This window comes from Trichogramma pretiosum, unplaced genomic scaffold, assembly GCF_000599845.2.
Source record: "Trichogramma pretiosum strain Unisexual culture from Peru unplaced genomic scaffold, Tpre_2.0 scaffold3, whole genome shotgun sequence".
Classification (NCBI taxonomy): domain Eukaryota; kingdom Metazoa; phylum Arthropoda; class Insecta; order Hymenoptera; family Trichogrammatidae; genus Trichogramma; species Trichogramma pretiosum.
This window is the reverse complement of record NW_019641698.1, coordinates 3,100,644-3,116,847: the sequence shown is the minus strand read 5'-3', so window position 1 is coordinate 3,116,847 and position 16,204 is coordinate 3,100,644. Positions and strand designations below refer to the sequence as shown.

At 37.8% G+C, this 16,204-nt stretch overlaps 1 protein-coding gene across 2 annotated transcripts in view; it reads left to right on the top strand.

Moving 5' to 3' along the window:
• Positions 1-16,204, top strand: part of LOC106650961 (transcription factor mef2A-like) — a 212,702-nt gene that overhangs the window by 12,637 nt on the left and 183,861 nt on the right. For both annotated transcript variants that reach the window (XM_014369268.2, XM_014369267.2), the window contains exon 2: positions 1,894-1,974. In XM_014369268.2, the coding sequence (XP_014224754.1) occupies positions 1,894-1,974 (81 nt within the window). The remainder of the gene's footprint in view (positions 1-1,893; positions 1,975-16,204) is intronic.

Here is a 16,204-nt window from a genome sequence, read left to right as displayed (position 1 = left end):
AAGGTCTTAAGGCAAAACTGTGCCTTTCGTCTTAGCTCGCTATAATCTCTATTTCATAAACTTGACGAGCATAATTTATGCATCGCATTATACATCTCTATGCCAGCTTAATTCGTATCGCTCTACACAACGATGATCAGAATTTATGAATAAAAATACACAATTCAATCTTACACGGATGAAAACCGCAGAGACGACAAGTTTGTCAATCGAAAACTTGTTATTATATTTTCTCACTCATAGCATCGGCTCTCGAGTGTTGTCGAGACGGAGCAGTGAAAAAAAATGCAGGACTGCTACGTACGCAGCCATCTTTATTTACACCTCTTTCTCACGACAATTAAAAACGTCGTGTCGTTGCGAATGCAAATGAACCTCGACGTGCGCGCACGTTATGCGGTCGTGAAAAATTCGCGCGCAAAAGAGCTTTCATCGGTCGTCGCGAGACGTTTTTATCTGTTAATCGATTGAAAATTATGCGACTGCGACAATTAAAACCCATTTGAGTCGCTTGAATACTCCGCTGATATATAAATTCGATTATTGCGCCTTCGTGGATATATATACGAATTTATCAGTTCCTTGTCAATTTTGCCGATTGATTTTCACTGCTGAACTCGCGACAAGGAGTCTCGGTTGCGTTAATGAGCGGTTTCGTCGGCGGCGTCGGCAGCAGCTGCAGTAGAAAGGAATTCGCCCCGGAGATTTAGTTGTGATGAATCACACGAGCTGCTGCTGCTAGTACAGCTGGATTTAGAAATTCGATTCGGCAGCGAAGTTACACTGGATTTGTGCGCGCGTGTGTAAGTTCGATTTGCAAATGTGGTTTGCGGCTTTGTTGCGCGCATTAGGCCGTTGCGCACGGAGCACCAATGATTTCGCATGCAGATACGATCGTGCATCGTATTGCCGACCGTCCAACTGTTTAGTTGGCATTCGAGTTAATTTACATGATCACTACGGCTTAAGTCTATTTATGGGACGAGCTAATTTCTAATTTAGATGACAAATAAACCAGTGAAGTTATGAAGCGTATACTGCGTGGGTGCATTCATTTCGTGTCCGAGAACTTCACTACATAAGGGACTATGTTTGAAAATAATAAGCATCAAACTTAAAAAAATGTACATATTTAACTTGAAAAAATTTCAAGAATTGATCTTGGGTATTGGACTTTTTGAAACTTCAAAAAATCTTCCGTGAAGATGTTTCATAATTTTGTGCATTAAGACGATAAGGATCTTTACTTCCAACGTAATAGCATCGTATCGAGAAAAAAAATGCAGATTACACTTTTTACTTTAGCCAAATTTAATGTTGCGTATTCGTTACGGGCATATGCATATTCTCTAAAGCAAGTTGAAAAAAATGTTCATATATATTGATATTTGCTTCAGACAGTTATTAAGTTGACCAGTGTGCGGCACTGCACGTAGCTCACTTCTGATTATACAAGATTTGTATGCACTTGAGCGTGGAAAGTGCACGTATATTGACGAGCGAGCAAGAGGGAGAGCGAGCAGAGAAAGAGAGAGAGAGAGAGAGAGAGAATTGTATACAATATGCAAGGATAAAAGGCCTGGGGGAGAGGGACGACGATGCTTACAAGCTGTATTACAGGGTCCAGGTGTTCTTGACATTGCAATGCATGCAGGGTTGAATGGGTAATTGTTTCATCGTTTGTTTGACTGTAGTAAGCGCCGACACGACTTCGCAGATATGAATTTTCGCTCGTTTAGAATTCAGCAAATAGAAATTGATAGCTTTATGACGGTTCGCGCTAATGATTTCTTAAACAAAATATATATACTACAAATTTATACTTTATTGTATCGACGATCCACATATGTGAAAACGAGTTCTGATATGCAATATGTAATTTTATATTTTCAGTACATGGGATCATTTCCTGTAGCAGGTTTTGACACTGCTTTTTGTGCGGACAATTTGCGTGGGAAGCTGAATCTGCTACGAGTGAGTATCTTTTTTCCATCGATTTTTATATTGTATTTTACATGTGCGTGTGTTTGCTCGGCTCGAATACGAGACTTTTCTTGATATGTAATTAGTATTGCATAAGGGAATGTGTAACAAACAGATACTGTACTCGTGCAACCCGATCGAATAGCTCGGTTTTAGATTTCTCTATTACCTTAATTTCGTAATGAGCGCGATATTTTTGCCAGATACGCGCGATTTTCACTCTGCAAACACGCCTCGAGTAAAGCATTTACGTTTGTAGAGCCAATTCAACGAGACGAAGTGTAATTTCAAGATTATTATAATTGAAGATAAATGCATCGAGCTCTGGAACTGCATAATTTATAAGTTAAGTTAAATAAACACGCGAGGATCTTGAGCAGTTTTCTTATACTCGCGCTCGCAAAATCATCATCATAATTATCATCGTCGCGAACGTTATTCCCGGTGAAAGTCGATTAAATTCTTAAATGACGTGGAAATATATCTTCTGAAATTAGCAATAAATTATAAGAGCGCAGTAGGTGCGCGCTCGACCCATCACCGTCGTCGTCGAAACACCTCCGCGGATATATAATAATCTAGGCTGTAAATCCATCTCTAAACACCGATGAATTCTTCCGCATTACGACCACGCACTTTTCACTCGATCCCATTGCCGTAATAAATATTATTCATGCGCATTAAAAATGACTTTTTAAGCGAATCAGCAGCGGTATCAGCTTTGCCAAAACAAAAACCAAAAACAAATTGAATTTACCTGCGCGCGTCGCATAAATTCGAGCACATATATTATCTAGGAATCAAAGCGCTATATTTGCTTTTCGAATGTGTGGCACGCGTGCTGTGTGTATATACTTGCGCTGCGAAGAAGACTCTCTCGTGGCGCCTCGCGCGAGCACAATGCTTGTTTACTGCGAGTTCGCTTTCGTGCTCCGCGTGTACCTATGCTATCAAGTGCGCGCGGGACTACGCGTGCGTGTGCACTCACGAGCATTCGCCTATTCGCCTCGTTCTCCTTTAAAATGCAAATCGAGTACTGAATAATACATCTGTATACCTGGGCCAACTGGATTTAGATTGAGTTCGCCGAAAGCCGAGCTACATATACACAGCGAGCGGGCAAGAAAGGGTGGATTTCGTAATACGCGCGTGTGTGCAGTATAGCTATAAATACGATTGCGACTCGGAGACGACGGCAGCGGCGCGCACGACGAGTTTTCCGATATGTAGGTGATTTTCTTCGACTGCAGTTCGTTCTGCCTTTTGTCTATATACGCGATGATTTCAGCTGACGTGCCGCGCGCACACGTACTGCGCTCTCGAGAGCTCCAAACGAATCGACCCATCGCTTATTCATTTCCATTGAATATATATAAACTTGAGTTCGAGCTGTTTAATAGTTGATGCGGCAGCAGTGCGGCGGCAGTCATTCGACGCGCGCCTTTCGTAATAGTCATCGATTGTTCCCGACGACGAGAATGTCGCGAAATTCGACTTATTATAGGCTTGCGAACTCGAGATAGAGAGGGAGCGAACGAGCTACTGCGAGGGACAGGAGGGACAGTATAGTATAGGTAGCGAGCGAGGATACCGTGGTGCACGAGGCATTGTAACATCTCGCTTCGGATTTAATGCCGTATACAGCTACGACGAAAGCACACAATGGAGTTGTAAGGGACAACGACGTGGCTCGGGACCCTTCCGTACAACACATCGCTCCGTTTCTCCATTCGACGCTAGAATGCAACTGATAAGTGCCGTTTCATTTACGGCTAATTGAGCGTGTCCCAACTGCCTATACGTATACACATAATGGGCGGAGGAACGAGCTCTGATTGATGCCTTCGATTGTGCCTACCGACGGAAATACCAAATGACATCGTTGCACGCGTGAGAATGACTTGGAAATCACGATCACTCAGACGTGTATATTGTAGGAACGATAAAACGTAAAAGTGCAATAGGCGCGTCTCTATAATACTGATACCCTGGCAGAAATGCTCAACATTTTGTGGCTATAGTTTTTCCAACGTAAAACGTCAATTGAAATGAATTTGTTGAATTGATTTTGATAACGTTATCGTTGACACTTGTACTTAGAAATGATGCTAGCTTGAGGTAAATAACATGTGAACCTGTAAAATCACAATGATAACAAATTTTTCAATACCTGGGCTATGATTTCAATCGAAAATATTAATTTGAATTGTTATTGAAATCGTGCTTTGACTTATACAATTATTTTTACTTTGCCACTGGCAGTTTTAGTTCAATTAGTAAGAATTTTATTGATAGAACTTTGAGTTACATTACTTACTAGAACACGCTATGGCCACTTACAGATTCACAGAAAAAGGTATTAGTCACATAGTGGTAAAGGCGTATTGTAGTATTTAAAAGAGGTGAAATGCTGGTTCAATTTTTTGGAAAAATTAAATTTTCATCTTCAGGTTATTTAAAATGCGCCTAATTTTTATAACATGATTATAACAGAAAAGTCGTCATAATCAGACAATGGTAATGTGTTTTAAAATATCTCAAATGTTTAGTTTTTGACCCTCCCTGAAAATTTCTGTAGATAATGTTACGTGTGAGTGTGGTGTACATGGTTTATTCGATCAAGATGACTAAACTTCATTCTTGACTCATCAACGCAGCGATACTTGATTTATCGATTCACTAACTGTTTCTCTAATTTAAAACATCGAGGATCCAGTCATATCTTCTTTGCATTCGTAGGTTCGCGAAGGAGAGAGGGACTCTCTAATGCGCAGCGTTTATCCATCTTATCCTCGAGTACGTCACGCTCGCGTTTGCAATTCCACGAGTCAAGTCTTGCTCTAGACTCGGAACTCCCGCTCGCAGCAACTCCTTGGCGTACAAATTTAATTTAAAACGCCGTGGCGCGACTCCTCAGCTCGCTCAGGTATACACGCACGAAGGAGCTGCTTTATACACGTGTGGGTGCAAGGGGGTAAAGGGGGGAAGGTAAGCGGTAACGTCGCCGCTCGAGGTGACACGCGTCAGCGAGATTAAGATAAGGCAAAAACCTATGTAGGTAGTGGAAGTAAAAGAATCAGAAGAACAAGTGGGGCCCTGCGTACAAGCAAAAGTATAAGGGAACGAGCGGGAGACGCAGTTTTCTCATGGTTCCTTCGAAGCGTGTCATTGAAAATGAGATGAATTATTCCAAGCTCTCGCAAGCTGCATACTAAGAATCAATGATGTAGCGAGCGCGGCTCTGTGCTATTAGATAAGCTACTTGCAGTTCGAGCTGCGTTATATCTGCGCTATACGTATGATGGATCGAAAAGTTTCACGCAGCTTTTGATTCTTTATTCTTGACTCCCGAGCGCCAATGCACTGCGCCTTGTATGTCTCTCTCGCTCTCGTCTCTCAGATTTCAATACGCACCGGAGAAGCAGCTTCTATATATACGTATACGCTTCTGCTTTTGGAGCTGCAACCTAGGCATTGTATTACAGAGGTACATATAATATAGGCTAAGCTCTGCCTTGGTGGCCCGATTACGATGTTGTTCAGTCGAGTGCGCCAATACCGGTACCCCTGCCCGACATCCGCCCCTTACATCTCTATTATACATCCATCGAGTATCACACTTGGCTCGTATTTGAGTCTGTATTTGCCGACTGAATTTCCATTAATATTCCCGCGAGCTGAATCGATGAAATGCTACTTAAATAGCCTACTGACATACAACCGTGCCGATCATCTTGTTTTTACTTTACGCTTTTCCGCTTTCGACTGCACTACTTTGCTACTTTTATGTAATCTCGTTGATGCTCTTTAAATGTCACCCGTTGATGCTCTATAATATGCGTGTCAGTGGCAAAGTTTCTGTGATAAGCTTATACTCTTGATAACGCTACTTTACTGTGAATGAAAACCGAAGCGGTACAATGTAGAAGACTAAGACATCTAAGGCCGGAATTCCGTGAATATAATAAAATTGTTTGTACAAAGGGAGGTTCGATTTAATCCCAATTATTCGAGTAACGTGGCAAATTATGTGGGTCACGTGGTAATTATTTGAGTTACGTGAGGAATTACGGTTCAGTAGGAATGGACTGCTTGATACTGTACATCGTAGAAGCTGGCAAGCAGCCAATTATATATATTTTCACTTTATGAATATTGTTGAGTTTGTATCGTTCTTTGATGATTAAAATGCGTTGTTTACTGCAAAAATCAGCATTCTTAATATGCCTCATATATTGAGTTTTCTGATGCAGAAGTCAATAGAAAAAATATCGACAGTTACGATAGAAACAGTCAAAGCGAAGAAGCCGATTCTTATATACATAGCTATTGGATTTTTTTCGATTGATAAAATTGCATTCTTATCGAGCTACGAGACTCGAGTCGAGCAATATAACCAAACGCGCACGTTGGCTCGCTCTCGAGCTCTGATCTTTGAATTCCTCCAAGCGTGCTGAAGCCAGCACACCACTGATTTCCGTACGCATACCATCATCTCTGTAAAGTTCTAACTATATATTCTTCACTTGATTTAAATCGAATCGGAATTTTAACATTGATTTTCAGATTGATTCAGAGTAAACTCAGTCAAATGAATGTTTTGCTCTATATCAATCGTTCTCTAAGAAAATCAAGTCTGGAAATAAATTATTGAGTCATCAGGTTTTACGTTTTATTTACGACAAATTGTATAAGAGCCAGTTTATAACACAGTCCTTACTCGGCATAAGTAGCAAATAAAAAAGAGAAAAAATCCTTTCGTCTTCCAGTGATTGACGTTAAATACCTTTAAATATTACAACCATACGTGACGGCGGCTGCTGCTGCTGCTTCACGGTATATTATATGTAATATTGAAATTTGCTCGGAGCGCATACTCGCGCGTCTCTGAGTTTGATACGTGTTTGTATTTCAAGTGCCCGCTGCACGCATGGGCTTGAGTATTTCATATCCTGAGAAGTGTGTGCGCCTCTTGAGAACTTTGATATGCTTGTGAGAACGATGACAACAACGACGGTGAGCTACAGTATTGTTTATTGAGAGAATTTCATTGAAATTTTACTTACTTCTCAGTTGTATTCTCTTTGTGAGTTTGATTCGTGAAACAATAAAGCATCTAAAACTTTAGAAATGATTGATTTTCGATACTCTGAACTCTAATTTGAAAAATTAATTTTTTGAATCAACATTTTTTATAAATTTAGAAAGAGCCTGCGAAATATTCATTTTACCGAAAATTTTAATCAGCCTTTTCATCTCTTTTATATTCAGAAAAATTGTAATTTTTCTTTTAATATTCCATGCTCTCAGTCTTATTTTCATAATTTCTGTAAGCTCAATTATATACATCAAGCCGTTCATTTTCTCTTTTATATTCTTTGATCTCATTTTTAATGCAAAGAAGTATTTGATTAAACGCACGTATACTGAACAATAGAAATTTGTATTCTGTAACAAACGTACACCAGGTTTAAAAAGAAAAAATACGAGGTAAATGCAACGAAATCCAGAACGTCGTGTGGCCGTTAATTAAAATACTGATTTGACTTTTGATTGTTTGGCAAATGTCTTTCTTCGCTTTTCAGTTTTTGGAAGACTGTGAGCCGCGCTGTAAAAAAGCTCATATATATGGGTTGCATGAAAAACTTTAATAATGAGATACAAAAGTGTGCACGGTTTTTTCTCGTTTTTTGAATTTTCATAATTTCGTTTGGATCATGAATTGCGTGCGGCCAGTGTGTGGTTTATTGAAATACACATAGCCCTTGCACGCGTACGTATATATCTGTATATGGACGAAGGAAGCGAGAGAAAAAGAAGAATGAATCGAAAAGTTTGCGCGCGCAGTGAAGAGCGCTTCCGTTTTGATATTAAAATGGTGATTTTAATTATAAATGTATACCTATATGGAACGAAGAAAACTCCCTGATGGCGAAAAGCCAGTGCGCATAAAGCCAGAGTATACGCGCGCAACGCCTGGTCTACGTTGGGTTTTTGTTTTTTCTCTCTTGCTTTTTTTTTCGTTATGGTCCGCACACGCGCGCGCAAGCATCAAGAAAAAGTTAATTGAATTCATGCCAACTGCATTTCCGTTCTTCATCGAATGAATTCCCATGTTAATTTCTGACGTGTGTATTTTATTTAAGATCAGCTCGCGGTAATTTGCACAACCTTTGCGTATGCGCGCATAGTTACGATTATAAGCGTCTGTAACAACGAGAAAAAAAAGAAAAAAAAATAATTGAATAATCGTTTACAAATCTTGACTACAAAAGCATCAAATATGCATTTGCTTTGATTATTTTTTATACTTGGCATTTTTCTCTCGGCTAATTGGCATTGATTAGTTCGATTGTAAAATAAAAGACGGGCTTGTAATTCTGAGAAAAGCTAAATCTATGAAGAGCAAATAAATTGAAAAGGACACGCAAAGATGCGTGACGAGGAATGACAAGCAAATCAATATAATTTCATTAAATCCTTGCCCCTGATTAAAATTCATTCGATCTATGCACCGAAGAAATTTTTTTTATCCGTAGGCATCGTATGCGGCGATAAGCGCACCGTACACCACCGACGCCAAGGCAACAGCTTGTGGTAAAATCCAGGTCAAACTTGCCCTCCCTTAGATATAAGCGCGCGTGGTACAGCAATAGCAGTATAGCAGTAGCAGCAGCAACAGCGGTACCGAGCGGTGGCAGACAAATAGCCTTTAGGCCATTATATAATGTTCTCTGTCTAGTTCTAAGCCATACCGGCCATGCGCTAGTATTATGTGCACTTCTCTCTTGCCGTTGAAACTTTGTGCACACGAGAGAGAAAGAGAGAGACGAAGAGAGGAAGAGGGAGAGAGAAAATGAGATGGTCATTGAACTTGCCAACGCCGCGACTTTGAGAAGACTCTCGCGTGCGTACGAGTGTATGCACAAGTTTGTTGCCGCGCCCGCTCGTGTCAATGTTAGCGCGCTTTTTTGGCCATAATGTGCATATACTTGTGCGCGGTCGCGCGATATATACATACCTACTTGCCGTTGCTGTTGCGGCGCTCCGATGCAAAGACCAGCGCACAAATATTCTCTCTCTTTCTCTCTCGTCTTGTTGGTAATACGTGCCTCGTGTTTTGTTTGAAAGTACCTCGCACTATTCATCTGCTGTAACTCTACCTACCTAGGTACTCTCTCTTTCTGTGGGGGTATACGTAGTTAATATACGGAGCAACGACATCATATTGAACGCATCATTGAAAGAACTTCCAAGAGCTTAAACGCGCTTTATATCGGGCTCATACAGCTGTCGTTAATGCATGGAAGACACGTTTGTTTTTTATTTCATCATTTTTAACGCAACTGCTATAAGGGGCAAGGTAGCGTCACTTTGTCATGTATACATAGGCGTTGCATCAGTTTTTGATTTTCATGACCTATATTTAATTCAAAAATTCTATTTATAAAATTAAAATAATTCCTACCTATTAATTCTTGCATCGAGTTATTAACAAAAATATGCCTGATAAAATCGATCAGTTGACCTTTACCTAAAAAAAAAAAAACTAAATTGCGGCAATTTAAAACTGCGTTGAAATAAGTATTCAAATAACTTGTGTGCATTTCGAAGGAAAGAGAGAAAGAGGTACGAGAAAGAGAGAAAGAAAAAAAAATCTCGTCGCGTCAGTTATACGTATGTGCGAATATCGGATTTCGTCGCTACATACAATTCTCTTATCTCTTTCTCACACTGACCGTTTGGCATTGGCAGCATCGGCATCAACGGCGGTAACAAACAATAGTCTCGCGCTCCGGTAAAAAAACAAGAAGAAAGTAAGACAGTTGCTCTGTCTGTCTGTCTGTCTCTCTCTCTCTCTCTCTCGCGTGCGCGCGACAAGGTTCGAATACCCGTTATATTCTTATACACATTGCCCTTCACTCCCTTTGCGAGAGAGAGTGAGAGAGAGAGANAGAGAGAGAGAGAGAGAGAGAGAGAGAGAGAGAGAGAGAGAGAGAGAGAGAGAGAGGAGTAAAATGAAAAAAAGCATCCAGCGAAATTCCTCGCATGCAGAGTCCCGTACTGTCGCGTCCGTCCGCAGACATATACGACGTACGTATACACTCGCATGAATATTGCTCTCGAGCACATTTTTATACGTATATCTATACACCAGATATATGTACACACGTATTATATATTTGCGAATAACTGTCACGGGTGAGGCTCAATTTCTGGCGAGTGCGGGCGATAGAATCGCTGTCACGTCGCTCTCTCGCAAGCTTCTTCTTCTTCATTCTTTCTTTCTTTCTTCAAAAGCACGCGCGCTTGCACACACTCGAACTTATATGTATACGGCACGCATATATTTTTATTGAGAATTATAATGTGCTCGCGCACATAAAAGTCGATCAACACCGTCGATAAATCCCCGGTCTTTACTCCTTTTTTTTTATTGACTTTGCTTTTGGGTTATTGTTCGTGTGAGGATACGTATGATCAGATTATGAGCTTTTATAGGACGAAGATTTTTCTGATAATCTTACTGCCGAGGTTTTCCTTCGACCGAATTTCCGATGAGGTACGATGTCTTTGTGTGAGTCTATTTCATTTGAATTTCAATGCACGTGTATTACGGTTCAAATAGAAATTGCAAGCTAGTAATGATCGCGTGCAAGCATAATAAAAAGGGCCAAAATATTAGTGTGCTTGTTGAATAAGGGGAGTTTATTGATCGGATTCTTGAAGCAATTATCTCAGATGAAATAAATGAGAAAAATTTTTTAATAAAAATATTCGAATACTTCCTCTCTTCTCTTTCCTCAAGTGTCCTGCGGAATATTCAAGCTGTCGAAGTCGAAATAAACGTGTCCGGGCTACGAGAAATTTTTTTAATAAGCTTCCTCGTCCCAACGGGTGCAGAGTATCTAATTAGAAAAAAAATCGTTTAATATTGTTAAAACGATTAACAGTTTTAAATTAAATTAACGGAAAATATATCAAGGGCTAAATTTTATAGTATATTAAAATCTTATAACTGTTATACCTAATACATTGTTATTCAAATTTTGTGATGATTCACGGATAAAACGAATAAAATATGCCCTCGCTAAAATGCGTATCTCTGTCTCTGTTAAAAGCGGAGATAAGAAGAGAGGTCATAGAGCTTGCATTTGCAACGTCAGTAATTCACAGCTTTTACACGTTTCTAGAAACTTTAAGTATATATAATGCTTAATATGTGTGTGGATAGTACATTTTCACAAGAGCGAGGATTTAATTCAGAAAGACGTCCCTACATAGATATAAGCACGCACTGGTTGCTGCTACCCTCCGACCGACCAACTTATCTATCATATTTCGCATTAAACTGACCATATAAATTCTGGCGCTGTGCGTGCGTGCTTTCCTTTTTAACTCTCTATCGTGTGAGGAGAATACGTATCATGAGTGGATAGTTGCATCCAAAGTATGCACTTCAAAATAATAAATTATACCTTTTGGGTATGATATACTACTAATGAAGACTTCTAATATAAACATTTTACGTTGTCGGTTGCATGTATCCTCTTCTCAAAAAAGTCATGAATAGTTTCGTAGGGTGCTTGTAAATGATTAGTATGATAAAAATTGTTAAATGAACATCTGAAAAATTTTTTTCTTGCACTAGAAGTGATCATTGGAATCACTCTACACTATAGCATCTACATATATTACGGTCAAGTTAGAATAAATATTTATCAAGGTGTAAAATCATGTTTATGAAGATATATTTAATTGTTAAATGCATTTCACATAGTAATATCAATCACATTATGTATTATGAATCATGTGTGATATTGTTATAAATTTTCGATCTGCGAGTAAATTTCAGTCATGTGATGCATGTTAAAAGAATCCGGTATAATGTATAAATCAAGCAACAGTAATTCTAAATTCTTGCGCGTTTCTTACATGTATGGAGAAGTTTGCGCGAAGTGCAAAGTTCTTGTGCAGACATCGGTCAGTTTGATCTCTATTCTACAGTTATGTTTACATATACTCAATGTGTATTTCTGTTAGCCTCGAAACGTATACGTACGAACAAATAACATGGGGTTGGTTTTCTTATCTGATCAGGCGCTAGACGATGATGATGCGACCATATAGCTCCCTCTTGTTAAAGCGAGACAGTCATGTTGTGAAGACATGATATGCATGTGTACCGCTTGCTCCATGATGTGTAGGTATGGTTTTTAGGGAATTGTAAATTTTGTTCGGCCCAACGTAAAAATATTATAAATGAATTTAAATGAGATTCCTCGTTAATCAGTTAATTCTGTAATAGATTTAAATTTAACGATCATCTCCATTAGATGCTGTTTGTTGTCAGACTTTACGCCAGGCGGCAACAGAGCGTTAAAGCAACTCCCTCAAATGAGTCAAGTTGGCAAGAGATCAAAAATAAAAAATACAATAAAATACAGTAGATGCCGCTTATAAGAATCACGATGGGACCAGACGTTTTGATTCGTATAAACGGCTGATTCAATTAAACGATGCAGTAAGAAATTGTAAATATTAATAAAAAAAAACGTTTATAGGTTTGTCAAATTTAACCGATTTTTCAAATTTTATTACGCGTCAATGGAATACTTATTGCTTGGAGGAAGCTACTACAAAAAATTCATCAATTTTTGATTGCTTCTTATTAGTGCGGACTATTTTTTGAACGACTTTAAGAATTTTCTCAACATCTTCGTCTTTTCCACACCTTTTTCTTTTACGATTTAAACTTCCGTTTTACTTGTACTTTGAAGACGTTCGCAAATTTGGAAATTCAGCTTAAAAGAAAACGCGAAAAATTGTTAAAACTCATTTTTCTCAATGTTAATATTTTTGCACAATTTCCTAATGAAAAGAAAAGTCTTTGAAATTAAAATGTCTAGTATTCAAGCTAATTGGAATTGATTTAGTTACAGTTCTTTAAATTCTTCTTTCTTACATTCAAATAGTGTAATTATTTAATATAATTGTCATCTTCTATGCTTCGTGGGTGCAAAAAGTTAAAACTATAAGGTTTATAACCCCTTTTTCACATTCTGATGCTGTAAATAAAGGTAGAGAAAAATTATTTACGACGTTCTTTATTAAATTTTTGCTTTAAAAGATGATGAAATAAAAAATCGACTCTGGCATGTCGAAGTGTACTTTTTTACGACCCAGCCCTGTTTTAAGCATTTTCTCTTTCTTCCTGTCCTGCGTCGGACTCTTTCTTTTTCCACCTTCTTCGTACACAAATGTGTTCAAAAGTGCGAAAAAATTTATCGTTTACAATATAACGGGTCTATGCGAACTTAACAAGTATGCAATATACGATAAAGAAAGGGAGAATGTAAAATAGTTCTTTCTAAAGATTCATATGTCTGTTTAACGAGAACAGCTGGATGGTAGATATATGTGCGCTGGATAGCTTATATTTTTCGGGTCTCGAGGCTATGGCCGCGCGTCCAATATTAGCGACACGCGTAGCAGTAAGAATTTCTAGCGGCTATGCTGAGTGAATACATGAATTCTCAATGAAGGAGCCGGGTCATATACGTGATTCTTAAGAGGTGAAGAAAATACGATAAAGTTCAAAAAATGATGAGTTCAGAAAAGACCGCCAAGGGTATTTCTCGACTAGAATCGATCGTTTTCTTCGGAGTTAACTAGAAAAAAGTATTATAGTTTTACATCTACTCATGTATTTACGTGAAAATCAAAAAATTAAAAGAAATACATTCAACTGATTCGTTGACGAAAATAATACGTGAATATTGCATCAATAAAGTATAAAAAAATTTAATCATCTATTTCAATTGAATGATTTTGTGCATGAAATTGACAGCTTCAATTTAACCCGTTTCGGGCCAAACGGACGAAATTTTAGTTATTTTTTCATTCGCTGTAAACTATGTGAAAAAATTATGTAAGAAATGTCAGAATAAAATTTTATGAACTTTTCGAAACCGGCGTCAGAATTGTCAAAAAAGTTGATGTGTAAAAGTTATGAACAATTAAACAATAAAAAACACGATTTTTTTGAAAAAAAATTTGATTTGATCCGAATTTTCGAGTCGAAACAGACTTGCTCTATAGGTCTAACACGTTTTTTTGCGTCCATGGGGTGTAGACTTAAAAGTCCAATAGTTACGATATCAAAATTTAACATTTTCTCTATAAAGTTTTTTTACTAGGCGCTGGTGGACATATAAAAAAATTGACTACGTTCATATACGGTTTTTTTCTACGAAGCGCCATTTTCGTGTCCGCCATGTTAAATTTCGATATCGTAACTATTGGACTTTTAAGTCTACACCCCATGGACGCAAAGAAAACGTGTTAGACCTATAGAGCAGGTCTGTTTCGACTCGACAATTCGGATCAAATCAAATTTTTTTTCCAAAAAATCGTGTTTTTTATTGTTTAATTGTTCATAACTTTTACACGTCAACTTTTTTGACAATTCTGACGCCGGTTTCGAAAATTTCATAAAATTTTACGTCGGTTATGACTATTTTGACATTTCTCACATAATTTTTTCACAGAGTTTACAGCGAGTGAAAAAATAACTAAGATTTCGTCCGTTTGGCCCGAAACGGGTTAATGAGCGATATGACTGGGGTGAATGGCATTCTTATTTTATTTATAGGGGGTAATTATAATTCATTTGATACTCGAGCAAAGATCTTATATCTTTCGAAGAATAAAAAAAATCGCTCTTATTTTACGATGATACACATCGAATTCGATGTACTGTTGAAAATCTTACACGTAAAACGCTTCTAGAAAATGTGTCGCTTTCTTGCGAGTAATAAACACACACTGTAATTTTAAATTTGGAAATCACCAGCGGATCTGTGTTTAATAGTTATAATTAGCTAGTTTCTACTAAAAAATTCATAATCTAATGTTGATTTTAAACCTATGAGTACATTGTTCAATAATGCATGTGAAAAAGAAAGGGAAAATTAGCTTTTCATATATTGTTAAATAGTTCATGCGGGCTAGTCGGAAGATTTTTCGGCAATCGAGTGTTAATTTCATCTATATAAAAAATAATAATACATCTTTGTATATTTATATTTATGCAAGTGAACACGTTATTGTTTTTTGCTCATAGTCTATACACCGTTCCAAAGCTTAATGAAGCCTCCAGGCTATTTTTGTGTATCAGCCTATATACGCTTATCTTGCGCGTACGTGTACACGAGGTGTACACACTTGCTATTCAGACAATTTTGTTTATTCTATAGACAGACGTGGTACGCACAGTAGTACACAACGCGCACAAACACTCACCCGTGTACATACATAGAAGTGCGTATAATATAGGTAGACAATTTAATTTGTTGCTTCAGTCAAGTTTCAGGCAATTATTTGTGGATCGGCCTCGCGCATTATGACATGATGTTTACTCGAAACGTCAAATTGTTGAATAACAAGAGATCTCTTTGAAGCTCTAGCAAGCTTATTGTTCCTCTTATAATGAGATCGTGTGACTGATTATAGGACTTGTATTTGCAAAATTATTCTATCCAAGAGCAGAAAAAACGCACGAATAAAGCGTTTCATTGGAAAATGAAAATTCGTACGTGATCCTTACAACGTAGTTCTTTTGTTTTCACGTTTACTGAAATATTTTATGATTCGGTGAAGGTCTATAACGATAAGAGAAAAATTTTAATTTAGACTATTTTTTTCAAAAATAGTTTTTCATGTTTTGTATAGATGATCATTATTTCAATAAATTTGCCTTTTGAGAAACTACACAATAGACAAACTTTTACCTCTTTTTATTACTTTACTAGCGGTACCCGTCGTGGCTTCGCTCACGTTAAATTTCAAAGAGTAGGAGAATATTAATAAAAACAAAATAATATTTTAGCCTTTTTATGCAAAAAGACATTCAGGAATATGTTTAAAAAAGTGCTTGAGGGTAGGACAATTAGGAATGACAGAAGATTTGAAGTAACCAACGTTCATCGCACGACAACAACTTTCTTTGCGTATGAAAGGGAAATTTAAACAAAGCCTTTTAACGATTAAACTGAAGAATTCTGGATTAACTTTTTTAAAAATTGTGGAATATCACCAATGAGCGATGAGCGATGAGCATTGAGTGTGAGGGTGCGATGAGAGTGGGGGAGCAGGTGAGTGTGTGCGAAGTGATAAAAAACGAAAAAAATTCAAAAGTCAAAAACAAAAAAAGAAAAAT